Source organism: Herpailurus yagouaroundi, unplaced genomic scaffold (assembly GCF_014898765.1).
Source record: "Herpailurus yagouaroundi ecotype Mexico unplaced genomic scaffold, PumYag 191, whole genome shotgun sequence".
Lineage (NCBI taxonomy): Eukaryota > Metazoa > Chordata > Mammalia > Carnivora > Felidae > Herpailurus > Herpailurus yagouaroundi.
In genome coordinates, this window is record NW_024412422.1 from 9,952,748 (window position 1) to 9,979,752 (window position 27,005).

General features: G+C 56.1%; 2 protein-coding genes across 3 annotated transcripts in view; one reads left to right on the forward strand and one right to left on the reverse strand.

Moving 5' to 3' along the window:
* Nucleotides 1-233: 233 nt before the first annotated feature.
* On the reverse strand, nt 234-6,723 carry CFAP73 (cilia and flagella associated protein 73). Of its 2 annotated transcripts, XM_040443827.1 has the most exons (7): nt 6,548-6,723; nt 4,595-4,700; nt 3,968-4,072; nt 3,436-3,636; nt 2,654-2,875; nt 2,186-2,344; nt 234-633 (listed from the first exon to the last, which is right to left on the reverse strand). In XM_040443827.1, the coding sequence occupies exons 1-7, from the start codon at nt 6,601-6,603 to the stop codon at nt 559-561; spliced, it is 924 nt and encodes a 307-aa protein (XP_040299761.1). In that variant the 5' UTR covers nt 6,604-6,723; the 3' UTR covers nt 234-558. The 2 variants fall into 2 exon arrangements, with proteins under 2 accessions (XP_040299761.1, XP_040299760.1); XM_040443826.1 differs by lacking the exon at nt 234-633 and having other exon boundaries at nt 2,108-2,344; nt 4,595-4,709.
* Nucleotides 6,724-15,231: 8,508 nt separating this feature from the next.
* Nucleotides 15,232-27,005, forward strand: part of RASAL1 (RAS protein activator like 1) — a 30,721-nt gene continuing 18,947 nt past the window's right edge. Inside the window, exons 1-6 of the mRNA XM_040443820.1 lie at nt 15,232-15,711; nt 15,962-16,060; nt 16,491-16,696; nt 21,356-21,412; nt 23,472-23,585; nt 23,724-23,785. Coding sequence (XP_040299754.1) covers nt 16,632-16,696; nt 21,356-21,412; nt 23,472-23,585; nt 23,724-23,785 — 298 coding nt within the window. The 5' untranslated portion in view covers nt 15,232-15,711; nt 15,962-16,060; nt 16,491-16,631. The remainder of the gene's footprint in view (nt 15,712-15,961; nt 16,061-16,490; nt 16,697-21,355; nt 21,413-23,471; nt 23,586-23,723; nt 23,786-27,005) is intronic.

The window sequence follows — 27,005 nt, forward strand, 5'->3', positions numbered from 1 at the left end:
CAGAGGGCTCAGCTGTTCCCCTCCGGCTGTGAAAGGGTTAACACCTCCCCACCGCACCGCAGAGGTCAGAAGCTGTCCTGGCCTCTGCCCTCCAAGCCTTGGGGTCCTGGGACGGTCAAGGCAGCCTCCGGCAGCTGGGCTCTCACCTGTGCCCGTCCACAAGAGAACCTTCGTGAGCAGGCGCCCCGCGAACGGGTGTTTGCTGTGTGGCTCTCTTGCCGACACTGTTTTACTCACCAAACACCCGCCTAGAATTTGCCAGAATTTGCACCAGGCTTTGTTCCAAACACCTGACAGACATCAGCTTGTTTAATGCCGTGACTGTCCTGGGAGGCAGGACCCGGTGCCAGGCCATGTGGTGGATGAGGGACTGGTGCCCCCCAGCTAGCCCACATTTATTTAGTTCTTGCTGTATACCTTTCATGCACTTCCCACGGCAGCCCCAGGGGGCACGGCCGTCTCATCTTTCTGGTGAGAGCCACTCAGCACATACCCCGCAGGAAGTGTGCACTTCCTTTCCAGGGGGCCCCCCTGTCCCCCTGCTTACCTGGGTCAGGGCTAGCAGGCAGGTGTGGGCTTGGCCTGCCCAAGACTGGCCAGCATGGCAGAGAGGTCCAGAATGAACAGCTTCACCTGGGGGTCCCCAGCACAGCCAGAGTCCCATCCCAGTCCCCGAGGGTCCCGTCCCCACCCTCCACCCCAGGATGCTGCAACGCAGGGTTTACGGGTGGAGACCCCTATTAAAAGCCAGCAACATGCTGGTTACCAGCAGCCGGCGAACCTGCCCTAAGCTGTTCTCGGTTCTTTGGGTCTCCGTCCCAACCCCCCAGATGGTTTGTGGTTGTCGGCAGGTACCCTCATAGTTTCCTAGCTGGCTACCACTTGCGTTACAATTCAAAGTACTTTTATTTGCAACGATTCGTTTCCCCCTTTTTAAACAGATCGGGCATATTCACCTGTGTCTGGTCTGCTCTGCTCTCCTCTCCGAACACTCCCAGATTTTGTCCTAATTAAACTTATTTATTGATACAAACTTCATGAACGCCCATGGGTCCACTGCCAAGAGCTAGAGCTTGAACGAACTTATCATTGGGTTCTCCCTTAGCGTTTGTCACAGAGAGGGAACTATATTTCTAACAAAAATAGGAGAGAGTTAGGTTACCCCTTGTCGTAAGTGGAGGACAACTGGAAAAATGCTACAATGAACGCAAAACCCAGTCCCTGCATTCTGGTTGGCCGCTGTCGCCTCCACGGGGTGTGAGGCTCAGGCCCAGAGACCAGAGAGCGCTACAGGGGTTAAAGGTAGAGTCGCCCCACAATGAGCCTTTCTCTTTGGTAGAATCGGGGTTGGTTGAAAAGGGACGGGCATTTGCCTGCTACGTCCTAACTGAGCCTCTGTCCCTCCTGGAGTCGTGCACCGCAGGGTGCTGGGCCACACTTGGGAGAACTGGAGACATCCATCCCTCTCCGGGTGTGGAACAAAGGTAGGCTCCCGGGGCCCCAGTTCCTGGCGTTTGGTTGGGGTCGAGGGTGCTGGGCGCAGGACAGGAGTGGCAGGGGCTGGGGTGCCTCCTTTTGTGTTTCTTCCGCTTAAAGGAACCATGCTCTGGGTCCCCATTAGGAACAACAGAGGGGTCCGAAACCCCCTCCCTCTGTAAACCGTGTCACATATTCTGCAACCTTGCAAACCTGAACGACTTGGGCCACAGTGCCATTGGTGGTGCCCTTGTGCAGAAAGACGAATGCACGGCCCCGCCCTCCCTCTCCCTGGGGAAGCAGAGGCCTGTCCCTGCCAGGAGCAAGGGTGAGTCTCAACCTGGTTTCTTATTGATGTCACACTTGTTAATGCCGTCTGACCCTGGGACGAAAGACAGACTCTTGGACTAAAGTACAATATCGTCACACACCTCGGCCCTTGGGCGCAAGTGAGAGGCCTGGGACCCAGAGAGGGGCCTGGCGGCTTGCTTCTGGCCACAGAGCAGATGCCCCGCAGAGCCAAGACCAACCCAGCCGCCTAGGCAGGGTTTCCAGGTGGCCACAGAGCCCACATCCCCCCCACCCCGGGGTGGGGGGGGGGGCTGGAAGTGTGTGTCCTGATCACAGAGGGTCATACTGAACCCGGAGACTTCAGGCACTGTGAAGCTCTGAATCTGGGGGTTGGAGGGCATGGAAGGAGGGAGCTCACCTGCTCCAGCTGCCCCTCAGTGTCCTCGATGTCCAGGGCAGGCGGGTGCGTCTTGTGCCGGCACACTAGCTGGAACAGGTTGAGCGCTGCTATCCTAGCGCGTCCCAGGAGAAGGGTCTTCTCCGCCCCCGTGTTCTGGATCTGAATCCATTTGGATTCCTGCAGAACACCCCGCCCCCTTCCCCGATCAAGGTTTGGGCCTGCTGAGGAGGGTGGGGGGAGCCCCCTCCCTTCCTTCCAGTCTGGTGCGCCCGGGCGCCTCCGGGAGAGGAGTGCAGGAATTGGGCGTCAGGTTGGGCTAGGACTGGCCTCCTGTGTCCGGAAGCGCGTTCAGATGCTGGAATCCGCCCGTTAGCGCTGCTCCCCTCTGGGGTAACCATTGCCTTCTGGTCTTAGCACTCGTGGCACTCCTCTCCGGAGGTGGGAGGCTGGGGTCCCGGGCGCCCACCTCCTCCCTCCCGGCCGTACCCAGCGCAGCGTGCGCTCCCTCGCGGCCTCCAGGCGCTCCAGCAGCTGCACTCGCTGCTGGCCCTGCCCGAGCAGCTCGCTCTGCCCCGCGTCCCGCAGCCGCTGCAGCCGAGCGCGCGCCTCCTCCAGCTCGGCCAGCCGCTGGCGCTCCGTGAGCCTCAGCGCCGCCTGCATATCGACCAGGCCGTCGAAGCGCGCCACCAGCTCGGGGACCTCTTGGAACTAGGGTGCGGTCAAGATGGGGACTCAGCCGGCCCGCAGCCCCCTCCCCTCCCCCCGCCATCCGGCCCTCCGGCGCCTCCTCGGTTAGCCCACGTGCAAAATGAGGGTATCGCACGGCCCGGCCCCTACCCCAGAAACGAGGACTGCTCTCGCCCCTCCCCACTCCAGCATAAAGCCTAGCCAACTTCACTGCCTGTGATTAGTATTCATGTAGTGTTCATGTATTGTTCAACCGGTATCTATTGAGCACACCCCCTCCTTCTGTGTGTCCCTGAGTGAGAGTTACCATTCTGAGCCTCAGTTTCCCCGTTTGTAAAAATGGGGGGGGACCCGGGTTTCCCCCATGCGGTTGACAAGAACAGGACTTACATCACCGGGCGTTGGGGAGAATTCAGAGCAAACCTTGTCCCTGGCATACAGTCAGTGCTCAATAAGTGGTGATTCCTGACATACAGTCAGCGCTCCAGTAGTGCACACCCAAAGCCTTTCCAGAGGCCACCCGACCTGGTAGCCAGGCTGCATGGGGGCGCCGAGCCCCGAAGCCTCCGCAGGGTACTCACCTCCGGCAGCTGCTCCAGCACTCGCCCCAGCAGGCGCGCGCAGGGCTCCAGGCGCTCCAGCCGGCACTGCAGCCGCGCGCGCTCCCGCTGCAGCTCCTCGAACTGGGCCCGAAGCCGTAGGGCCTCCGCCTCCCGGCGGTCCGCCTGGAGCCGCTCCTGGGCCGCCCTCCGCAGGGCGCGGTTGCGCCGGGCCTCGGTGTCCTGGGGAGGCGGGCAGAGCGGAGGCGACCGCCCTCGGGACCCGGGAGCCCGCGGGGCTCGCTGCTTCCGCCGCCCCAACACTTGGCGCGCCCAGCCGTGGTAGCAGACAGGTGGCCCGTGGGCAGAGTGAGCAGTAGCTCTGATTTTGGTCCCTCTCCTCTCCCCCACGCTTTTTGAAAACTCGAATACGACAGGCGGTGCGCGTGTATTTCCTACTCTACAACCTCTTGTATTAGTCAGCACACTTTTAAAATTCCCGAGCGAGGCTGCCCCTGCAGGATAGAGACTCCCTGACCCGCTGACCCGCCTCCCCCCAGCAGTCTCCACCTACCTGCAGGAACTTGTCGAAGCGGACAAAGGACCCCTTTACCTCCTGCTCCTTCTGTTCCAGCTGTTCCCAGCGCTCTTTCAGCGCTGCTCTCCTGGTCTGGAACACCTGGGGGAGGTGAGGAGTGGGTGTCTGTGTGTCTGGGGGTCCAAGTTATCCAGTACTTTCAGGATCCTACTTATCTGTTGCTCCCGAGCTTGTCCGCACACCCCTGCTCAAACCCGCCCATGGCTCCCACCACCCCCGATGAAGCCCAAATGCCCTCCCGCAGCCAGCTTCCCTGAGCATCCTCTGGCCTCATCTCACCCGCTTCCTCTGACACTCTGCCCTCCAGACGTTCATCCACCTGTGTTTTGTCCTTGCCTTTCAGTTTTGTATGTGCTGTTCCCTCTGCCCACTTCTCCTTCCTCACCCCACCCTCCTTTACTGGCTAAGCCGACTCGCTTGCCCTTTCCCAATCCCCAAGACATTACTTCCTCCAGGAAGCCCTCCTTGACCACCCCTTCGTGGAGATAGAGGCTTCCTCTGGGCTCCCGCAGCGTCTTCTCAGTGCTTCCCCACCTGGACACTTGTGGTTTTTTTTTTGGTCTGGGGTCCCAAAACGTCTCAGGGACTGCAGTGGAGGCTCACCTCCTTCTGGGCCCGCAGGCCTCGGTCCGCGTCTGCCAGCTCCTGCCTCTTCTCCAGGAGACGCAGCACTGGCGGGAAGTGGTCCACACTTTGCTCCGGGATCTTCCTGGAGGAGCTCCAGGAGGAGGCAGGGATGAAGGAGGCAGAAGGTGGGGCCCCCAACCCCCCGCCCCACTAGTGCCTGAAATACCCCCATTAGCCCCACGCTAGCTGCTGAATTTATTGAATTCGTTCAATAAATTGTACCGAGCACCTACTCTGTGCTAGGCATCTTTGCAGGCACTGAGGGGTGCAGGTGTGCACAAGGCAGACACAATCCCCACCTTCCAGAAGCCACCAGGCTGCTGGGGGGGCGGAGCACACAGAAAACAAACCTAACAATGAATAAGGCTAGGCCGAGGTAGGTGCTCAGAGGAAAAATTAAGCAGACAAAAGGAAATCTTTTCCTTTTTAAAAATGTATTATTTACTTATCTTTATTTCATTTTTATTATGTGTTAATTTTTGAGATAGAGAGACAGGGAGAGAAAATGAGCAGGGGAGGGGCAGAGAGAGAGAGGGAGACAGAGGATCAGAAGCGGGCTCCGAGCTGACAGCAGAGAGCCTGACGCGGGGCCCGAACCCACAAACCGTGAGATCATGACCTGAGCCGAAGGCAGTCACTTAAGCACCTGAGCCACCCAGGTGCCCCCCCACCTTTTTTTTTTGAAAGAGAGAAAGTGTGCACACAAGTGGAGGGGCAGCGGGAGGGAGGAAGATTTTTTTTTTTTTTTAAGTTTATTTACTTATTTTGAGAGAGAGAGAGAGAGCGTGCATACGAATTGGGGACGGGTAGAGAGAGAGGGAGAATCCTAAGTAGGCTCCAAGCTATCAGCGCAGAGCCTGACACGGGGCTCAATATCACGAACCTGAGCGAAAACCAAGAGTAGGAGGCTTAACTGACTGAGCCATCTAAGCGCCCCAAAAGGAAATCTTTCAATAGGGAGATGAAAAAGTCTCTCAGAGGAGACTCTGAGGTCGTCTGGGCAGAGACGCGAAGGGCAAGGGGGAGTGAGCATGTGGACACCTGCAGGGAACAGCCAGTGCGAAGGCCCTGAGAGAAGGATCTTGGTTTGTGGAAGAGCTGGAGGCTGCTGGTGGGGGGCAAGGGCCGTAAGAGAGGCAGGGCAGCCGCCGGGAGACCGGTGACGGGGTTCCGGGATAACACAGAGATAGTGTGATGCTGGTCAGGTGGTTGTAGGGGAGAGGTGAGGAGGGTAGGTTCGGGCTACAGCGTGAGAGCAGAGCTGCTGCCACGATTGGGGGTGGGGGGAAAGGAGAGAAGGATGAACTCAGAGCCGGAAGGCGGCGGGTGCTGGTGGAGGTCTGGATGGGGCGCAGGGGAGACCAGCTCCTTGCTGCGGCCAAGCTGCGTTGGGAAGGCTGTTCGGCCTCCCTCAGACGTCCCTGGGAGGGCTCCAGAAGGAGGCTGGGATCTGAAGGCATGCTCTGGGGGGGGGGGGGGGGTGCTGTGTAGAGAGCAGAAGGGAGGCTCCAACAGAATGAGCGGGAGGGCCTTCCCGGCACCGGTCCGGTCCAGACCGACACTGAGCTTGGGCCCCTCGGTCACTGCTGAGCACAAAGCAGGCACCCGACAAGCTTCCTCTACTCCTCCTCGAAAGCGCAGAGCTTTGCAGGGATTCCCATCTCAGTGCAAAGGATCTAATCGCAGCCGCCGGATGGCAGCCAGGGGTGGGGATCCGGAGCAGAGGCTGTTAACCCAGCTCTGCCCTAACTAGCCCAGAGACCGGTTTCCTCTGAGCCTCAGTTTCTTCCTCTGTGAAGTGGGGACAGTAATACCCCAGCAGGAGTTGCCCAAGGAAGCCAGACGCCACGGTGGGCGAGAGGAAGGCACGGGTCATCCCGCCCGCTTCTGCCCTCCTTCCAGCCCTCCCTGCCATCCCAAGACACTCACGCAGGCAGTTTCTCTTGCAAGGCCAGTCGGAAATATTCCTCCCAGGGCACTGCCATTGTGCCGGCATTCACCCCGGGCTTTCTTTCCACGGATGGAGTTTTGCACCAGCCAAGGGGGCCCTGGGGGCTTCTGATGTTCTGATGGAGGGCAGTGTGGCAGCGGGCTCTGTGCTCTCCGAAGGCAGCCACCTAGCAGGCCTTGGTTGCCGGGGCAACCAACCACACAACATTCCACGGCCGGCCTGAGGCCTCGGGAGTCCATCCTGGGAGGGGAGAGGGCAGGGGGCTGCCCAAGGGGGGTAGGGCGGGGAGCAGACTCTGCCTATTTCAGAGATGGCTTTAAGTCCCAATCTAAACTGGGGTGCAGTGGAGAGGAGGTGGCTCCTTCAGCCAAAAATGTACCCATTTGGTGCCACATGTCTGGTGAAGCCTCTTCCTGGCCAGGTGGGATGGGACGGGACGCCTCTATCATGGTTGTAACGGTTAGTTGTCTGTTCAAAGAGTAATTATTGGGCACCCACTGTTTGCCAGGTCCTGGGCAGGGCTATTCACTCCCTGGCAAAGTGCTGAGGGCGTACTACGTTCCATCCCTCCGAGGGTCAACACCTTTTGCTGGGGATGGGGCTACCCTGGCCCAGTCTCATGGAGCCCCCAGTGTGGCTAAGGGAGATCAGCACCACCCAGGGGAGGCTGGGTTGGAGGAGCCCCAGATTTGGGGGATGGGGAGGAGCTGACCTACCTTGAGCGATTACTGCTGTTCAGGCACTGTGCTAAGCGCTTTCTATGCAATGTCTGAGTTAATTCCTAAAAACGGCACTCTAGGGGACGGTATTAGAGAAAAGCGCCCAGACCAAAACTTCAGATACCCATGGGTCCTCCACCCAGAAATAATACAAGCTAGCATCTCATCATCTGTGCTTTCGATCGTTTTATTTTTCTGTTTTAAGTAATTTTTTTCATGTAAAGAAATATATTTTCTTATTGCAGAATAACACTGTTAGGAAAAACCATGCTTATCATGCCTACATTGCTTAAAGCAACTCCTAAGCATTTTGTCAGAGCACAAATTAATTAATTAATTTATTTATTTATTGTTTATTTAAATGTTTATCTATATTTGAGATAGAGACAGAGCATGACTGGGAGACACAGAATTGGAAGCAGGCTCCAGGCTCCGAGCTGTCAGCACAGAGCCCCACACGGGGCTCGAACTCACAAACAGCGGGATCATGACCTGAGCCGGAGTCGGACGTTTAACCGTCTGAGCCACCCAGGCGCCCCTGAGGGCATATTTTTAGAAAGGAGCTAAAATAATGTACATTTTCTCTTGGATCATTTTGCATTAAATTGCACATATATCTTTCTGCACACATTGACGTGAAGTTATAAGCTACACGGCCTAATTTTTTTCTTGGTTTAAAAATATTGAGGTATAATTTACATAATGTAAAATTCTTTTTTTTTTTCACATACAGTTCTATGGGTTTGGCAAATGCAGAAAGTCATGGGTCATCACCACTACAGTCAAGGTACAAAATGTTTCCATCACCCCCAAAAGTCCCCATGCTTCTTCATAATTAACCCTTGTCCCCACCCTAGCCCCTGGCAACCGCTGACCTGCTCTCTATCCTGATAGTTTTGCCTTTTCCAGAATATCAGAAATGGAATTCTATACTTTGTAGCCTTTTGAGTCTGGATTCTTTAACACAGAAGTGTTCATGTGAAATTCATTCCTGTTGATGGGTGTACCCATAATTTATTCTTCTTCATTGCCGAGTACTATTTGATGGTATACCATGGTTTGTTTATTCAGCCTCCCGCTGGGTCATTTCTGGTTCTGGGCAATGACAAATAGAGCCTGTGTATTCATGGACAGATTTTTGTGTGAACATAAGCTTTCATTCTGCTCTGTATAAATATGTAGGAGCAGGATTGCTGAGTCATATGGTAAGTATGTGTCTAACTGTACGAAAAACTGCAAACTTTTTTCAAAGTGGCTGTACCATTTTTAAAAAAATAAGTTGCTTTTTTTTTAAAGTGTATTTATTTGGGGGGGCCTGGGTGGCTCAGTTGGTTGAGAGACCCACTTCGGCTCAGGTCATGATCTCATGGTCTCTGAGTTCGAGCCCCGCGTCGGGCTGTGTGCTGACAGCTGGGAGCCTGGAGCCTGCTTCGGATTCTGTGTCTCCCTCTCTCTCTGCCCCTCCCTCACTCATGCTCATGTCTCTCTCTGTCTCAGAAATAAATAAACATTAAAAAAATTAAAATAACATAAAATAAAGTGTATTCATTTATTTTGAGAGAGAGAGAGACAGAGAGAGCAGGGGAGGGGCAGAGAGAGAAGGAATCCCAAGCAAGTTCCTCACTGGTAGTGCAGAGCCTGACACAGGGCTCGAACTCCCGAACCGTGAATTCATGACCTATGCTGAAACCAAGAGTCAGACGTTTAACCGACTGAGCCACCCAGGTGCCCATGGCTCTACCATTTGTATATAGACACCAACAATGCATGAGAGGTCTGATTACTCCGTATCCTCGCCAGCAACCGGTATTGTTGGGTGTTTTTCAGGTCATTCTAATAGATGTGTAACCCCCAGATGACTCTTTTATTTAGAGAGCCGTGTAGACCTGCATGCAATTTAAGAAGTAATATAGGGGCGCCTGGGTGGCTGAGTCGGTTGAGAGCCGGACTTCAGCTCAGGTCAGGATCTCGCAGTTCATGGGTTTGAGCCCCGCATTGGGCTCTGTGCTGACAACAGCTCAGAGCCTGGAGCCTGCTTTGGATTCTGTGTCTCCCTCTTTCTGCCCCTTCCCAGCTCACGCTCCATCTCTCTCTCTCTCTCTCTCTCTCTCTCTCTCTCTCTCTCTCTCTGTCTCTCAAAAATAAAAAAAAATTAAATAAATAAAAAATTGAAAAAAAACTTTAAGAAGAAATACAGAAAGATCCCATATCCCTCCACCCGGTTTCCCCCGATGGTTCCATGTTGCACCTGACCGCACAGTATCACAACCAAGAAATTGACATCGATACAATCCGCCAGCCTTAATCAGGTTTCACAGTTTTACATGCACTCATGTGTGTGTGTATTTAGTCCTATGCAAAGTTATCACATGTGGACCCCTGTGACGGTCACCGTCAAGCTGCAGAACGTTCCTCGCTGGGATCCTTCATGCCGCCCTTTGCTAGCCAGGACCCCTTCCCTCCCTCCTGCCTCCCTAACCCCTGGAGACTATTTATCTGTTCTCCATCTGCATAGTTTTGTCGTCAAAGATGTTACCTAAGTGGAATTGTACAGTATGTACCCTTTGAGGCTGGCTTTTGCACTCCACTTTGTTCTCTGGAGACCCACCCTACTTGCTACACGCATCAGTGTTTATTCTTTTTGATCGCTGAGTAGCCTGCCGTGGGATGGATGGCCACAGTGTAACCATTCAGGTAGAAGGACATTTGGGTTATTTGCAGTTTGGGGCTCTCTTGAATAAAGCCGCCGTGAGGATTCACGTCCTGGTTTTTGTGTGAACGTAAGCTCTCACTCCTCTGGGATCGATGCCCGTGAGCATAACCGTTAAGGAAACTGCCATAGTCTTTTCCAGAGTGGCGGTACCATATTCCCACCGACAATGCATGAGTGATCCGGTGTTTTGTTTTGTTTTTTCTTCATCCTCGCTATTCTCACCACTTTTGTTTTAGCCATTCTGATAGGTGCAGTGATGTCTCCTCGTGGTCTTTGTGCTTCTCTACTGGCTGTAATGATGAGGAACATCTTTTTGCGTACTTCTTTGCCATCTGTGTCTCCGCTTCGGCCAAATATCAGTTCCGCATCTGTCGCCTGTGTTCTAATGAATTGTTTTTAGCCGTTGGGTTTGGGGAACCTCTTTATATATTCTAGATACACGTCTGGATGTTCCAGATAGACCTCTGTTGGGTATTTTCTCCCAGGCTGTAGCTTGTCTTTTCATTCTCTTCACGTGGTCTCTCGCAAAGAACAGTTTTAAACGTTGACGGTCCGATTTGCTGCTTTTTCCTTCATGCGATGTGCCAAGCCCAAGGCGGGACTTGAACTCCGCCGTCTGGACGTGGAGCCCACCTTCTCAACTACAGTACTTCAGATACCCTTGAGCCCGTCTTGGATCTCTCCCTCCTCAGGCTCCATTCCCTTCCTTTCCTGTTCGGAGGGTGTCCTCATCTTGAAGCTGCTAGGCGTCCTTCCCTTTTTAATCTCTGTTCCCTTAGAGGTGGTTTGTTTGGGTGTGGGGGGGGGCGGGAGGGCAGATGTTTATTGAGCACTTACTCTGTAGCAGGCACCGTGTGAGGATACAACAGTGGTTAAGGCAAATCCTGCCCACATGGGACATACAGGCTGATGGGGAGGTCAGAGGCCTCAAATGACTGCAAATATGTCATTATGCTCTGGAAGGCCTAGGGGAAGAAGCCCAGGGTGTAAGGAGCAGGGAGGGAAGCCTCTCTGAGAAAGTATCATGTGAACCCAGACCTGAAGGATAAAGAGGGGTGAGAAGAAGAAAGGAAAAGTATTCCAAGTAGACAGAACAGCATGTGCAAAGGCCCTGAGGCAGGAGGATGTGGCTTCTTCCTACAAGAGAACAAAGGTCTGTCTGTCGGTGTGTAGAATTCAGGGATGATGGGATGGGTCAGGCTACACCCCTCCATGCCCCAGGCCTTTGCATTTCTGCTTTAAGTGGGGCCTTGCTTCCAGGTCCTCTTGGGGCTCCCCTGCCACGCTGCTGAGGCAGAGGTCCCAGCCCCCCTCCCCCCACCTCTCTGTCCCCTTGGCCTGGGAGACGGGTTGGGTCGGGCTGCTGAGTGACAGCAGGACACAACTTCTAGGCTGGCCTTGCCCTTGGCCACAACCCGTAGCTCTGGAAATATCCACTCTCCCCGCCCGCAGATCTCATGCCTGGGTGGCCTCCCCCTGCCTACTTCTCCATTCCAAGGCAGGGGTGGGGAGGCCACCTTAGGGAGAAGGGCCGAGGAAGGAGGAAGCAGGGCGTCAGACTGGCAGCCGGACACGGTGTTTCAGGCTGTGGGGGGAGGGGACCTACTGCTTCCTCGGCAGCCAGCCTACAGGAGGGGTTTGGGAATCCTGCCCACTCCTCCCACCGCTGCCTCCTGTCCCACGTGGCTCTCTGCCCAGAATCGTGCCCCGCGATCACAAATGGGGCTTTGTGCTCCCGAGACAAAGAACGCACTCCTCACCCCCAACCCGGGCCCGGGTTTGTCCGCCTTGCCCCCGGCCTTGGCCTCAGAAGGGATGGTGCCACTTCCAGGAGGGGAAACTGAGGTCTGGAGGGGCAGACAGGTCTGTGGAGCCAGAGGAGGGGTCTGTCCCCGGTTTGGGGGCGGAGGTGTAGTGGAGAGGGGTTAAGTCAGCACTGATTAAGCTGCCACCCTGGGCGCCGCGGGGAGAAAGGAAGTAAAAAAATAATATGACTATTATCACGACGAGAGAGGCCAGATTCCAGCCCTGGAGGGGAACAGAATTCTGTTTAACCCAGCGAGTGCGTTCTGAGTCTTTCTTAATGTGCCACGCGGTGTGGGAGGCGCGGCATGAATCAGACATTGTCCCTGACATTTAAGAGATAAGACGAGTGTGTAAAATACCACAAACAAGCGAACAAGAGACCAAGGTCACAGAACGGTGCCAACAGGCAGGGGTGAGGGGAGTGGAGGGGGGTGGTCGTGGCTGCCTTCCCAGCTGCCTTCCAGGGCTACCCGGAGACCGTGCGCCAGCCTCAAAGGCCAGCAGTGCCTTCAGAAACTGGAGGGCGCACGCATTATTTTTCTGATTGTGAAAGCAGCGCATGTCATCATGTCCAGGAAAGCCCTGGGGCTCCTGCCCCACTCCGATGCCCGCTTTATCATCTGCGTATCACTTCCTACCTCCTCCCAGGAGTGATTTCGTTAGCTACCTGCTCCTTCTGTCAGTTCCCCACTCCACCCGAGAGCCCCAGGAGAGCAGGGCTGGGCTGTTTTATACCTTCACTGTATCCCCACTGCCTGGGACACGGCGGGCACTCGATACGGATCCGTGGAGTAAAAAGAATATTTTATATATATATATACATATAATATTTTGTGGCATCAGAATCATGCTGTATAGCTGGTCATGTGTACTGTGTTTTCCCCATTACCTACGTTTTCTTTTTCAGCCTTTTTCCCGTCTTTGAGAACATCCGTTTTAACAGCTTTGTAGTAGTCTATGACATTGACATGACATTGTCTATCCTTTGTTCACCGCCCCCCCCCCCCCCTTAATCTTGATTCAGTTGAATCAGTAGGACGTAAACAAGGAAACAGGTAGAAAAGGGAGTGGAAGGGCTTTCCTGGTGGAAGGAACAGACAGGGCAGGGGCAGTGTGGGGTGGGGTGAGGGGACGTGACTGAAATCTTAAGTGTTGAGTTCGGGAGCGGTGTGTTATTAAACTGACCCCCCCCCCCACTGTAGCATTTGCCAACCTGCATGGTGTAAATTCTCCCACCTTGGACGATCTCAAGTTCCCAATGTGGCATGGCTGAACAAGGAGTCGGAAAGCCATGGGCACAGCCAGCCCTCAGGAGCGGTCACCAGTGCCCAGGCCCGGTCCCTCCTCTGACATGAGAAGCTCTCTCTGCTGTGTTTATGAGCTCTCCCTGGGCCCCAGGATCAGCCTTTCGGATGCAGTGGGGGGCGGGGGGGGGTGGACTCAGCCAGTTCTGGGCGGTAGGGCCCATCAGGGTACAAGAACCTGACCTTGGGACTTCTCTTATCAGATTTTCTCTGCTGAGAGGCAAACTTCCAGATTCCCCCTGCTCAGCAACCTGCAGCCGCCCACAAGTGTGGCTGTTCTATCCCTCCCTGGAATTCGGGGTGGGGCCTGGTGTCCCATGGGCCACATCCTCAAGATCCAGCCTCAGAACTCAGCCACCCGGTGGGGCTCAATGCCAGGCACAGCAGGGGGTCAGGAGGTCCCATGGGCACTTACTGAGCCCTTGCTGTATGCCAGGCTATGCTAAACACCTGATGTTTTTTCCATCCAGTCCTCACACCCAGGCTATCAGGTGGGTGCCATTATGATCCCCACTTTACAGATGAGGAAACTAAGGCCCCCAAAGGGTAAGCCACCAAGAACACCCAGCTCAGAAGTGTAGGTGCCAGGACGCAGTCCCGGGTTGGCTTGGCTGGATGCTAACACCTCTGCTCTTAACTCCTGAGCTCAGCATTTCTTCCCGCTTATAGGTTTAGGGAGCCCTTGCTGCGTGCACCCCATGGGTGCTAGACCATGTAGACGGTGAGCAAGGAGATGATCATGGGCTTAGCGGAAAGGGGAAGGGGAGGAGGCTAACCATTTCTGAAGCACCTACTATGTGCCAGGAATGATGCCAGGTGCCCTCCACCGCCTCTTGCTTACCTCTCACAACAGCCCGTGAGAAAGGTGAGCCCCTTCCACATGACAGCCCAGGCTTGGGTGCTCATGACCCACGCTCCCCTCTCCTAGCTGGGTAACCACGAGTAGGTCCCACACTCCTCTCGGCCACCGTCACCCGTTGGCCCCTTGATAGGAGCTGCCCTGGGAGACCCCAAACCCTATGCCAGTTTCAAGTCAAAGCTTCTCACAACAACAGGAAGTAGCCAAGCCATTCGGAACGTTTGAGGTCTGTGGCCACAGCCCCAGGCGCATTTCAGGGTCCAATGCCGGATACTGGACAGGTGACAGAGTTAGCTCCTTGGCGGCCTGGCTGGCACAGTCCGTAACCTTCATAACCCCCCTGGGGGCCTGGGGAGGGGTGTTCGGGAACGTGACTTCCTGCTCGGCTCCGGAAGACTGGCCGAGATGGCTGGTGGCGGTTTGGCTGGCATCCCAGGTGGCCCAGGACTAGGTCCCTCAGGTTCCACCAGGGGTCCCTGGGGGCTGGATAGCCTGTTTGAGATCTCTGCAGGGTCTCAGAAGAAAAAGCGTTAGCCAAAAGCTCCCCCCTAGGTGGGGGTGAGAAAAAAAGCCCGTCTTGAAGTAGCTCTCACGAAGCACGTACCGGTTTCCCCTGGTGAGGATCGGGGGTGACTGGTAAGGCTCAAGAGTGGGGAGGGTGGGTGTTTAACACTCCCCTGGGGCTACTACTGCTCCGGATTCAACCCTGGATCACCTCTCGTACCCCGCTGTAGGATGTTGCAATACTTCTAAGCCCAGCTAGACCCACACCCCAGATGGGGTAACTGAGGACCTGTCTTTGGAGGTCGCAGGACTCAACAGATCGTGGCCAGCTGGGGGGGGGGGGAGAACTCCAGGGATCTGAATCCCTTACCAGCCCGGCTGGAGTCGTTGGGTGGGAAGTCAAGGAGGGAGCTTGGGAGGCTGATGGCTACTCCGGTGGCTGGGCAGGGCTCCCCTGGTCCCGCCGGTCTGGGCGTTGGCTGCTGCAGTCATTCCGTGGGGGCCTTCCCATTGGTGCCCAGCCCTGGGCTGACCCAAGTGAGTCAGGCCTGGTGCCAGCTCTTCCAAGAACCCTTAGGCGGGTAAACAACAAACTCGTGGTGGGGGGAGGGGGGGATATTCGGGGGGGGGGGGGGGGCGAGAAACCCTGTGTGTCAGGCGCTGCCCCGGGACAGGCTCTTCCTGTCACATTGTTTCAAATGTGCTTTTCAAACTGCAAGTTTTAAGACTTGAAAAATGTCCCAACCTGGAGCTGAGGAGCGGAGAAAAGAAAGCCTGTGTCTTGCAAGTCTTCCTAGGCGGGCTGATGTTTGAGTCATGCCTAGGAGGACAAGAATAAGGACAGCAAGCCCCTTCGGGACCCCCCCCCCCTACTGTTTTGAGACCTGTGTCTGCTGCTTCCACAGGTGCTTTATCTCACCTAATTCTCGCAAGGCTCTGGGAGCAAAGTTCTATGTGATTCCCACGGAGCAGACGAGGAAACCAGACCGAGGCGCAGGGAGGCTGAGTGACTTGCTCAGTGTCACGGCTACCAAGTGGTTGAGTCAGGCTTCAAACCCAGGAAGGCAAACCAATTACTGACCGACGCCTTCATGAGCCGTCTCATCCCCCTGAACCTGTTTCTTTATCCATAAAATGGGGGCAACGGGGCAACGGTACTTAGTGCGTGGAATCATCATGGGGACGGACGACGACGACAGACTGCCTGCAAACCGCTTAGAACAGCGCCTGGCGCACAGTAAGTGTTCCAACGATTGGGGACGACTTGTCACCGCTGTCGTGGTTGTTATCTTCAGGCCTCCCCTCCCCCTCCGGCCGCGGCTGCCTCCCCCGCAGTGCCAGCCCGTGACGTGGGAGCAGCCGCTCGCACAGTCTGGGTTTAATTGGAAACTAAACGACAGGGAAGGGGATGTTCGAGGCCCCTCCCTTGACTCTGAACGGACTGGGCCCCCCCCCCCCGCCCCGGGAATGTGCGACTCCCTCTCTAGCGACGCCTCCCGCCGACCGCGGGTACTGCTCCCGGACAGGACACGGAGGTGCGATCCAGGAGGTGGCGCCGGGATGGTCGGCAAGGAAGGGCCGGGGAGGTGCGAGTGTGTCGGAGGGAGGGCAGGCAGGGGACCTACTGTGTCCTCTGAGCCCCATGCCAACTCACCGCGAGCCAGCGGCCACGCCCGCCGTGGCCGTGGGCCGCCCCCCACCTGGCGGTCCCAGCCTCCGCGCGCCCTGGTCTCCGCCGCCGGTGCGCTCAGGCGCGCTTGGCTGGGGTTCCGGCAGAGGGCGCGCGAGGGGGCCCGGGGACGGGCGGGGGACACGCGGGAGGCGGGATTGGGGGGAGGGCCCTGGGCTGCCCCTCCGCCCCCTGCCCGCCCTCCCGGAGCTCCAGCCTACGAGGCGAGAGCCGCCGGTGGCCCCTGCGCGCTCTGTCTCCTCCGCGCACAGCTCCTACCTGTAGAGTCCGAGGGGCGCCCCCTCCCCGGACACCTATTCTTCTCCTTCGGAAACCTACCCCCCCAGCTACCCGCGTCTCGGACGGGCGGCGCTGGGACCCCGAGACAGGGCGCCAGGCTCGCAGCTGGTGACATGTAGACGCCCCCTCCGCGGTCCAGCCTCGGCGCCTGGGCACCCTTCTGCCCGTAAAGTTTGGGGCTGGGCGCCATGGCCAAGAGCAGCTCCCTGAACGTCCGCGTGGTGGAGGGCCGGGCGCTGCCTGCCAAGGACGTGTGAGTACCCTGGGGCGGGTCGCGGGTGAGGGGCACACCGGACATGGGATGGGGCGGGGGGGGGGGGCACCCGTTCCGCATGCCAGGGAGGGTCGGTGACGTGGGCAGGGGCTTCTTGTGTAAGACACAGTGTTGGGGCACATCCGCCTTCACGGGGCGAGAGGCCCCATGGCCATCGCTGTCCTAGTGGGAGGGGGTGCCCAGACTTAGCAGACGCCCCACCCTGCCCCCAGGAAGAGGGATGTCTTTGTTCCTGGGATGTGCTAAAAGGGGACTGGACGGTCGGATTCTGTTGGAGCTGGGATTGGACCGAGGGGCGGGGGGGGGGTCTCTTCCTTAGTGCCGGCAGGTGCGGGAGGTGGGGCTTCTCCAGGCCTGGGTGGGTGCCTATCAAAAGAAACCTGGGAAGGAGGCCCAGAGGGCTGGGTGGCCTCAGCATTCGCATCTGTGTTATCAGGTGGCCCATCAATCAGGCCTGAGGGAAGCTGGGGTCCTCTTAACCCAGAGCCCTGAGCTCCCCAGCTAGGAGTTCCCTGGATGCTGAGCTGCTGGAGGGGGCACCCTCTCCCGGGAGCCCCCTCCCCAGCCAGGTGTGATGGAGCAGGAAGACCCTTGGGCTCCCCTTAGTACCAGTCCTTGGCTATGCTTCCCCCAGGGCTGAGTCAGCAGTTGCCAAATCAGCAGAACGTCAGGAGGGGTCCCCCTCCTGCTTGGCCTGGAGCCCAGAAGGGGCTCTGAGGTGTCAGCACCTGGACAGGTGTGGGATCCTTGGCAGGATATCAACTGTGTGACCTTGAACCTTGTTCCTGTTGGGTCTCCATTTCCCACCAGGGCATAGGAGCCCTGGCCAGGAGGCGCCCAGCCCCATGCAGCCGTGGGGGTGGGGGACCTGTTAGGATGTCTCCCGTGGCCAAGGTGAGCCGAGATCTGGATTCCGAGGCTTTGCCCAAGTTGAGGTTGGGGCTTAGCTATGCCCTGACTCCCCCAGCTGTGGGTCCCCAGTGAGGAGTATCCTGCCTTTGATTCCGCGAACCTCGCCCCTCCCCAACACTGGGCTGCTTAGAACAGTTGTAACTTCCCCTCATCCTCATCAGCCACCCCAAATAAACATGCACCTGACATAGAAGCAGAGCACTCGCTGTGTGAACGCAGCATCTGGACAAGCCTCGGCTTCCCTCTTTCTGGGACACCCTCTCAGAGCCTCTGAGAAGGAGATTCTGGAACTGTGGGGGCAGCGGGGCTAGAGTGGGGGCCTGGAAACTGCTGGAGGGCTGAGGGGGGCCCCTCCAGAAACCAGGCGTCCGTCTCACAGTCCTGAACGAGGGCCATGAGGGAGTGGGGGGCACCGCCCTGGCCCCTGGACGTGCCTCGTGGGGCTCCTTCTGCCTTTCCTGCGGAGGAAGTTGACTCATACCTGGTTCCTACATCTCTCGGCCACGCCTCCTTCCCCAAGTTCCCGGGCCAAGGTGAGCCCCAGAGCAAGGGGGGAAAGGAGTCACTAAGCTCTCATTGGGGATCCAGCCACCCTGCCTCAGTTTCCCTGGCCGTTGACTCCCTTCGTCAGAGAGGCTCTCTTCAGAGCATGCTGGGATCTCCAAGCCCATGGAGACTCAGGTGGGATGTGTTCTCTCTCGTCTCTAAGAGAAAGGGCCCAGACTCTTCCTGAAGCCTCGTCAAGTTTGAGGGCAGTGTGCAACCTGACTCTGGAGAGGTCTCAACTGATAATTCTTGAGTATTACTATTATTATTTATTTATTTTTTAATTTTTTTTTTCAACGTTTATTCATTTTTGGGACAGAGAGACACAGAGCATGAACTGGGGAGGGGCAGAGAGAGAGGGAGACACAGAATCGGAAGCAGGCTCCGGGCTCTGGGCTCAGGGCCATCAGCCCAGAGCCTGACGCGGGGCTCGAACTCACGGACTGCGAGATCGTGACCTGGCTGAAGTCGGACGCTTAACCGACTGCGCCACCCAGGCGCCCCTATTATTATTATTTTTTAATCTAGCCTTCCTGCCTCTCTTGTCTTTTCTCTTTTTTTTTTTTTTTAATTTTTTAAACGTTTTTTATTTATTTTTGAGACAGAGAGAGACAGAGCATGAACGGGGAAGGGTCAGAGAGAGGGAGACACAGAATCTGAAACAGGCTCCAGGCTCTGAGCTGTCAGCACAGAGCCCGACGCGGGGCTCGAACCCACGGACCGCGAGATCATGACCCGAGCCGAAGTCGGCCGCCCAACCGACTGAGCCACCCAGGCGCCCCTACTATTATTGTTTTAAGTTTACTTATTTTTGAGAGAGACAGCGAGCACAAGTGGGGGAGGGGCAGAGGGAGAGGGAGACATAGAATCCGAAGCGGGCTCCCGTCTCCGAGCTGTCAGCACAGATCCCGACGCGGGGCTCGAACCCACGAACCGCGAGATCCTGACCTGAGCCGAAGTCGGACGCTCAACCGCCCAACGGACTGAGCCTCGAGGCGCCCTTGGGTGTTACCATTATTAGTGATAGCAACTATAAGCCTTCCTCCGGGCCAGGTCCTGCACTTAACATTTTCTGTAGGTCCTGTTAGCAATTCCATTTATAAATGAGGAAACTGAGGTCCAGAGAGGCAAAGTCTCTTGCCCAAGGTCACACAGCTGGGATCTGAGCCCTGACCGCTCCCACGTATAAACCAAACTGGGCAGGCAATGGCTGAGAGGACTTCTTTCCCACACTTGGGTCGGGGCAGGGGCCACGGGAGAGGCCAAGGGTCTGGAGAGATTGAGGGTCGAGGGGCAGCCTCCTGCCACTGCCGCCTCCTACCTGATGGGAGCCTGATAAGGCCCTTGTGCGTCAGAGCTGTGGAGCTGACGTGCGCGAGCCTGGCTCCCAGGAGGGGCCCCAGGGTCATGTCTGGTTGACAGAAGGGGGCGTGTCTCCCGGCTCTTTGCTCCTGGGATCCCAGCCAATCTTCCTCCGAGTCTGCGGTTGGGGAAACTGAGGAAGGGGACTCCACTTAAAAGAAGCTCGAGGATAGAGAACCCAGGGAGAGAACTGAGATACAGGGGTTAACCCAGCCACAGGCATCCAGGGCGGTAGAACCAGGTCGGGAAACTGAGGCTCGAACCCAGTGGCTTTGAGATAGATTCAGAAGGGGAGACTGAGGCCTGGGGCGCTGCTCGGAAGGGGGTTCGGAAGTAGAACCCAGAAAAGAATGCCGGGACACAGGCCACCACCCAATCTGAGGTGTTCAGGGATAGAGGCCAGATAGGGAAATGGAGGCACTGGAGCACCCACACAGAGGGAGTTAAGAGAAGGAGTCCAGAGAGGAAACTGAGGCACAGGGAAGGATTCATCCAGCAGATAAGGCTCAGGTTGGCTCCTGGTGGCCAACATCCCCTGCTCTGAAACCCTGTGGTATTTGTGGATTAGCGACGTGCTGAGCTGGTTGGGGGTGGCAGGGAGACAGGGTGGGGGCTGGGACATCAAGAGAGGGGGCCACCTGGGGAAAGGATTGTGAGGTGGGGTGGAGGTGACATCGGTTAAGAGCATGTGTGCTGAGCCCCATCGACCCGGGTTTGAATCCTGACTCAGGCAGAGGATTCAGGGGGAAAGAGGATACAGGTCCTCCTCCAAAGAGCTCACAGTTCAGAAGTTTGGCGGGGGACAGATACTAAATAGAGAAACGGGGGAGCAAGATGCCTTCAGGGGCTCAGAGGGATCAGAGATCAATTTTACAAAGGACAGAAGTGATCAGGGACTTTGGGGTGGAGGTTTGAATGACAGGACAGAGCCAGCCATGACCAGATCGGGGACAGAGTGTCTTAAGCAGACATCAACAGCAAGTGCAAAGGCCCTGAGGTCAGACTGAGCTTGGTGGAAGGCAAAGGAGGCCTGTGCAATGAGACAGAGGGGAGATGAGGGCCCTAGTGGACAGCTTGGGATGTGGCTGGTAACTCTTATTATGAAGGGGGGATAGAGCGGGTGTTGGTTGGCTCATGGCAACTCAAGGGGCTGCAGCATATCGGTGCTATCGGTTGAGCTTTGAGATCTGGGTGCCCTGGTCTATACCAGCAGAGGTCCATCCCCACTGAAGGCTGAGTGTTGGGAGTCCTCTCCCCAGCGTAAGCCTCGTGGAAATGAAAAGCTGGGGAGGGCAGTGCCTCCCCCAGAGGGTGGCGTTAAGGCTCCTGGGGGAGAGCTCTGGGGTCAGCCCGTGATGCATCTCACCGCGCATTATCTCCTTTAGTCCCTCCAACTGCCCCAGGAGGTGTGTGTTAACATTAGAGAGTGGAAAAAGCAGCACCCATGGGGTTCCTCAGCTAGCGGGTGGTAAAGCCCGGATGCCCCGCCCCCCCCCCCCCAGCCCAGCCACAGCTCCGGGCCTCCTGAGATCAGCGCTGGGAACTTTCTGGCCTCATGCCTCAGTGTTCTATTTCTGTGAGTGGAAGCCCAGAGAGCCCGTGCATGGTGACTCAGGCATGCAGCGGGTAGGCTGTGCACCCAGGACATCGCCTGCCGGGCCCCTGCCTTCTTAGCTGTACCTGCCGTGTAACCCTGGGCCAGTCCCCTCCCCTCTCTGGCCGGCAGTTGCTGCCCTCTGTATGTATAATGAAGGTGGATCGGGACCCCCGCTCGTGGCTGCCCTCTCAACCTCCTTCCTGAACCCCCTTCTCCTGCAGGTCTGGGAGCAGTGACCCCTACTGCCTCGTGAAGGTGGATGACGAGGTGGTGGCCAGGTGAGGAGTGGAGGGGCCAGACCCGGGGAGGGAGCCACAGGGCAGGGGACGGAGGAGGAACTCCTTCTAGACCTGGGGAGTCCAGGCACAAGAGGTCACGTTGAACAGGAGCTGGGGGAGGGCAGTGCTTACCCCGAGGGTGGACACGCGGGGCTGACGGAGGATGCTTTGTGCTTGGGCCCCTCTGGGGACAGACAGCTCCCCTCCCCGTCCTGCCCCACCGACAGGCCGACACCTTCCCCCTGGACCTGACAATGTCCATGCCGGTGTCCTGGGGCTGACTCAGCGGCTGGCGGCCTGTGCCTCCCATTGTGGCCTCACCGGAGGCAGGCATCTCACGCTTGGCCGGGCTGGCTGGTTCCAGGCCTGCTGGGTGCTGCGGGCACCAGTGTGTGCGTGTGTGTGTGTGTGTGTGTGTGTGTGTGCATGCCCAGCTGGGCCTGCTTGTGAGTGTGCATGGGGGTGTTGGAGGGCTGGACGTGAATGCCTGTGGCCACATGTACGTGTCCCTGGGGGTGTGGGGGGGGGGTTGGGGGCTGCCCTGCATATACCCGTGAGCACCGGTGCCCGTCTGTTTGGGTACACGGGCGCCGTTGTGAACATTTGTGAGGATGTGAGGGTGTTGGATGCAGGTGAGTTTTGGGTGGGGGTGGAGGGACATGGGGGCTGGGCCATGGTTGGCTCCCACCCCCACAGGCCGAGGGACATCTCTCAGCCCCTGCAGGCCCGGGTGGGTGGCTGAGGCCGGGGTTCCTATGGAGACGGCAGGATTCAGGATGCTTCTGGTGTCAGTTCCGGTCCAGATGGGCTGGGAGCTGAGGGCGGGGAGCCCGCGCGGAGGAGGGTCAGCCTGCGGCACCCCAGCTGACCCCCCCCATTGTTCTCTCTCTGCTCGTGCTGCCCCCTCACCACATGCTGTGATGCTGCCCCCAGACCCACACGCAGATTTTCTGTGTGACCCCAGGCTGCTGTCTCCCCGTCCCTGGGCTCTGAAGAGGGACTTCCAGCCGGGAAAAGGCCCCGGGCAGGGGGACGAGGGTGTTTGGGAAGAAGGGTCCCTCTGATGGCGGTGCCCTGGCCTGGAGCCAAGGGCAGAGCGTGCATCTGCGTGTGCGTGCGTGTGTGCGTGTTCACGCTCTTTGCTGGGGAAGGGTGTGGGGAAAGGGAAGTGCTTCTGCAGGGGGGTCAGGGTCAAGATGCTCCATGTGCGCGTCTGTTTCCGGGCTTGTCTTGGTCCCTAACCCTCCTGGGGCTCCCCTCTTGCTCCCTGAGTGCTCTGGCCCCTGCTGACTTCGTGGTCTCTTGGCCCCTCACTCTTCCCCGTTTCCCGTCCAGCACCTTCCTGTTCCTCGGTCTCACCGAGCTCATTCCTGCCTCAGGGCTTTTGCACGTGCTGTCTCAGCCATCTTGTCCTCCTCTTCTCTTCCCCCTTTTTGCCTGACTAGCTCCTGCGGGAAGCCCTTTCTGGCTCTTGTGTCCACACCCCCCAGACCCAGCCAGGCGCCCCTGAGCCAACCCCGATCACGGGACTTCTCTCACTGTGTCATAAGAGCTCAGGAGAGAGCACCCGTCCACTGAAGGGGGCTCTGTGGGGGCAGGAACCTTGGCACCTCTCCCTCTGATTCTCCGCAGCCCACGATGCTTGACACACAGGGTGTTTGTGGAGCGAACGCACGAGTGAATGAGTGGAATTGCGCGTGTCGTCGCGTTTGTGGGGTTCCGCGTGCGTGTCTCTGCCCTCTGTCACCGCCCGTGTGTGATTGTGTGTCTGGGCATCTGTGTGAACGTGTCTGCGTTCCTGCGTGTGTATCTGCATGTGTCTGTATGTAGGAACACAAAGATGTGTCTTTCTAGAAAATCTTGAGGATGCACATGTGTATCTGTGTATGTGGGGATGTGTCTCAGGCTTCCTTGGTGATCTGTGAGTGTCTCTCTTTTAGTGTGTACCCTTGTGTGTGTGTGTGTGTGTGTGTGTGTGTGTGTGTGTGTGTGTTTGGGTCCCCAGACGTCTGCACCTATGTGGCCCATGGGTCCCCAGCCCCTGTGCGCTCTGTTGCAGGACAGCGACCGTGTGGAGGAGCCTGAGCCCCTTCTGGGGAGAGGAATACACCATCCACCTGCCCCTGGATTTCCACCATCTGGCCTTCTACGTGCTGGACGAGGACACGGTGGGGTGTGTGTGCTGGGGACCACGGCTCGGGTACCGGAGGGAGGGTGGGCTGCCCCGAAGCAACGTACCCACCCGCCAGCCCTCGATGCCTGGGCCCGCGACCTGATGACGCGGACCCTCACCTTGCCTACCTCGCCACAGGCATGATGACGTCATCGGCAAGATCTCGCTGAGCAGGGACGCGATTGCGGCTGACCCCCGAGGTGGGCGAGGGCAGCGGGCTTCAGCCGGGCGGAGGGCCTAGGGGTGGTCGTGCCTTGGCGGGGCGGGGGTGGGGGGGTATTTGCAAGCGCGTAGCCAGAGGCGCAGGGAGGCACGGGGCCTTCGGTGGAAAGTTATCTCAGTTGATGATTTTTTTTTTTAATTTAATTTAGTTTATTTATTGAGTGCTGTGTGCTGAACACTTTCCCAGCGCTCTTACAGGAATCAGCTCATTTAATTATTGCAATAACCCCGTGAGGTAGGTACTCTTCTTGTGCCCACTCCGTAGGTGGACATACTGAGGCACAGGGGATTAGTTATGGGGCTTGCCCAGGATCACAGAGTTATTCAGTGGGACGTCCAGGATTTGAACCGACATTGGCCAGTCTTGGGCTCCTGAGCCCGCACTGTGTGTATTTTGTTCTCTGCTCACAGGAGTGGCGTCCTGTTATTTTCACTGTACCGTATTTTGCCTTTCATTCACCACGTACCTGGGAGAGCTTTCCGTATCGGTGCCCTAAGAGCTTCCACATTCTTTGGTCTTTGACTTCACGGCACTCTGTTGTGTGGACGCACCATCATTTCTTTGGCTGGTGCCTTGTTGGTTGGCACTTGGGTTGTTCAGTATCTCTCCCTAGTTCAAACGATGCCGCAACCAGCAGCCTTGTACAAAGACGACTTCACCCACGCGCGAGTTGTATCAATCAGTCTGATAAATTCCTAGAAGTGCATTTGCTGCGTCCTAGAGTCCCCCCATGAGCACATCTGAGAGTTATTGCTAAGTTACCTTCTGTGGAGGAGGTAACAAGTTGCCCACCCTGTACCTTTGCCAACGATTACCAAACTTCTGGTCTTGTATCTGATAGGTGAAAAAATTTCCTCTTCATGTAGGTTATTTTGTAGTTCTCTATGGTTGAGACTGAAAGCCTCTTTACATATTTAAGAGTCCCTTTATTTCCTTTTTTGTTTGTCATTTATTTATATTGTATGTGCATGTCCCCCCTGCCCCACACTGGGTTGTTTGGTTTTTCTTATTGATGTGTAGGAGCTCTTTACATATGAGGCAAATTTAACTCTTTGCCATAGTAGCTGCAAACATGTGTTTCTCCCTTTGTCACTTATCTTTTTGCTTATCATTTCTATCTAGCTATAAAATGTGTTTCTTTTTCTCTAGTTAACTTCGTCTTTTTTTTTTTTTTTGGCCCTTGATTTTCTGTGACCCCTAAAAAGGCCTTCCCAAATCTAAGGTTAGATCATATTTTTTACACGATCCCTTCTAGCAGCAATTTGTTTTCCTTTTTTACATTCAAGTCTTTGATCTATTTGGAACTTACCCAGATTCAAGGTATGGAGAGGGATTGAGCTTTATTACTTTTTATCTAGGCGACTACTAATTGTCTCAATATCAATAATTGAATAATGTCTTTTTTTCATCAGTGGGGATTCGTTGAAAACCTATGTGCTAATCATCATAATCATGGCTCCTATTAATTGAGGGTATACTATGTGCCAGGCATGATGCTAAGAACATTGTATTTAGTCCTCACAATGCCAAGTGAAGTGTGCACTAGAATGATCTCGAATATATGGCTGCTGGGAAATTAGGTTTGGAGAGGTGAGGAGGGCCCTTGCCCCTCCTAGAAGTTGCAGCGGTGGGAGTTGAGTTCAGGCTGTGCCTGCTTCCAAAGTCTGTGTTTTCAACCTGTCTGCGTTGTACCCACTGTGCCCCAAACATCCACCCAAGAGGGTGGCATTAGATGATTGAAGTACGAGGCCAAGCTTCAAGGAGCTTATGGGCCAGATAGAAACACAAAACACATTCACACAGAACAAGGGGCAAGAAAAGCAAGGGAAACTGGCCATGCGTCTGCATGTGGGTGCTTTTTAAACAGGACAAAATTTTTTTTAAACAGGACAGAAATGTAGGGGTGGAGGCATGTGGAATATCACCGGCTTGACCGTGGATGAGGATAAGAGGGCAGTGAAGGCTAGTGTAGTCAAGGAAGCTTTCCTGGATGAAGGGGAATGAGTTATTTCTTGTTTTTAATGTTTATTTATTTTCGAGAGAGAGACAGAGCACGAGTGGGGGGGGGGGAGCAGAGAGAGAGGGAGACACAGAATCCGAAGCAGACTCCCAGCTGTCAGCACAGAGCCCCACACGGGGCTGGAACCCATGAACTGTGAGATCACGACCTGAGCCGAAGTCAGACATTTAACCGACTGAGCCACCCAGGCACCCCGGGAATGAGTTATTTCTTAAAGGTGCTTTGGCAAAGGCACTAAGGTGTGTCTATAGATTCTCTCCTGGGGCCGGGCCAGATGGAGTACTTGGTGGGTCTTGATTGGAGGGGGCTCAAGGTGCCAGGCCAGAGTCTAGACTTTCTTCTGGGGGCACTGGGGAGCCACGGATGGTCCTTGAGCAAGACAGTGAAGAGACTGGAGCCATATTATCAGAGGGTGGAGTGACGGGAGAGATTAGATACATTTTCACAAGATCTCTGTGCTGCTTTGGGGATATTGGATCCCAGTGGGACAGGAGTACATGTGGGAGATCAATTAGGAGTCTGTTGCGGTCCTCCAGCGAGAGGAAGTTGATGGCATCCTGGATTTGGGGGTAGCGTGAAGATAGAGAGAGGTGCAGTGGAACTTTTATTTCTAGCAGCATGGGGCACTGGATCCTCCTGCAGCATAATAGGGACGTCCTGAAAGAAGGAAAAAGTCTCACTATTCTCCACTCTCCCCCTCACCCCAACCAGGAGCTAAAACCTGACAGGGAGTGGGGAACAACAAGCAGGGAGGTGGTAAGGAAAGATTTCTCTGGAAGTGAATGTCGGCATCACATCTAGAGTCAACAGAGAGGCTGAATCTTGGACCAGGGATGCGGCAGATGTGACCGACCCTGAAATGTTCCCATTTGATTGAGGCCCTTAAAGTGTCCCAGAGTGAGCTCAGACAGACATGACTTTGCAGTCAGAGGTCACCACACACACAAGGCAGTGGGCCACCATGAGCAAGTGTCAGCAGAAACAGTAACTACCAGATTTGAACCCACAAGGGCTTTAGATTTTGCAATTAGGATACACAGAATGTTTAAAGGAATAAGATATTTAGGGACACCTGGGTGCCTCGGCTGGTTGAATGTCCAACTCTGGATTTCTGCTCAGGTCATGATCCCAGGGTTGTGGGATTGAGTCCTGTGTTAAGCTCCAAGCTGAGTGTGGA

Coding starts and splice junctions, on each gene's coding strand:
- CFAP73 (XM_040443826.1), bottom strand. CDS start 6,603: ATGGCAGTGCCCTGGGAGGAATATTTCCGACTGGCCTTGCAAGAGAAA. Junction 4,710..6,547: donor TTGCAAGAGAAACTGCCTGC/GTGAGTGTCTTG, acceptor CTCCTCCTGGAG/CTCCTCCAGGAAGATCCCGG. Junction 4,073..4,594: donor GCCTGCGGGCCCAGAAGGAG/GTGAGCCTCCAC, acceptor CACCTCCCCCAG/GTGTTCCAGACCAGGAGAGC.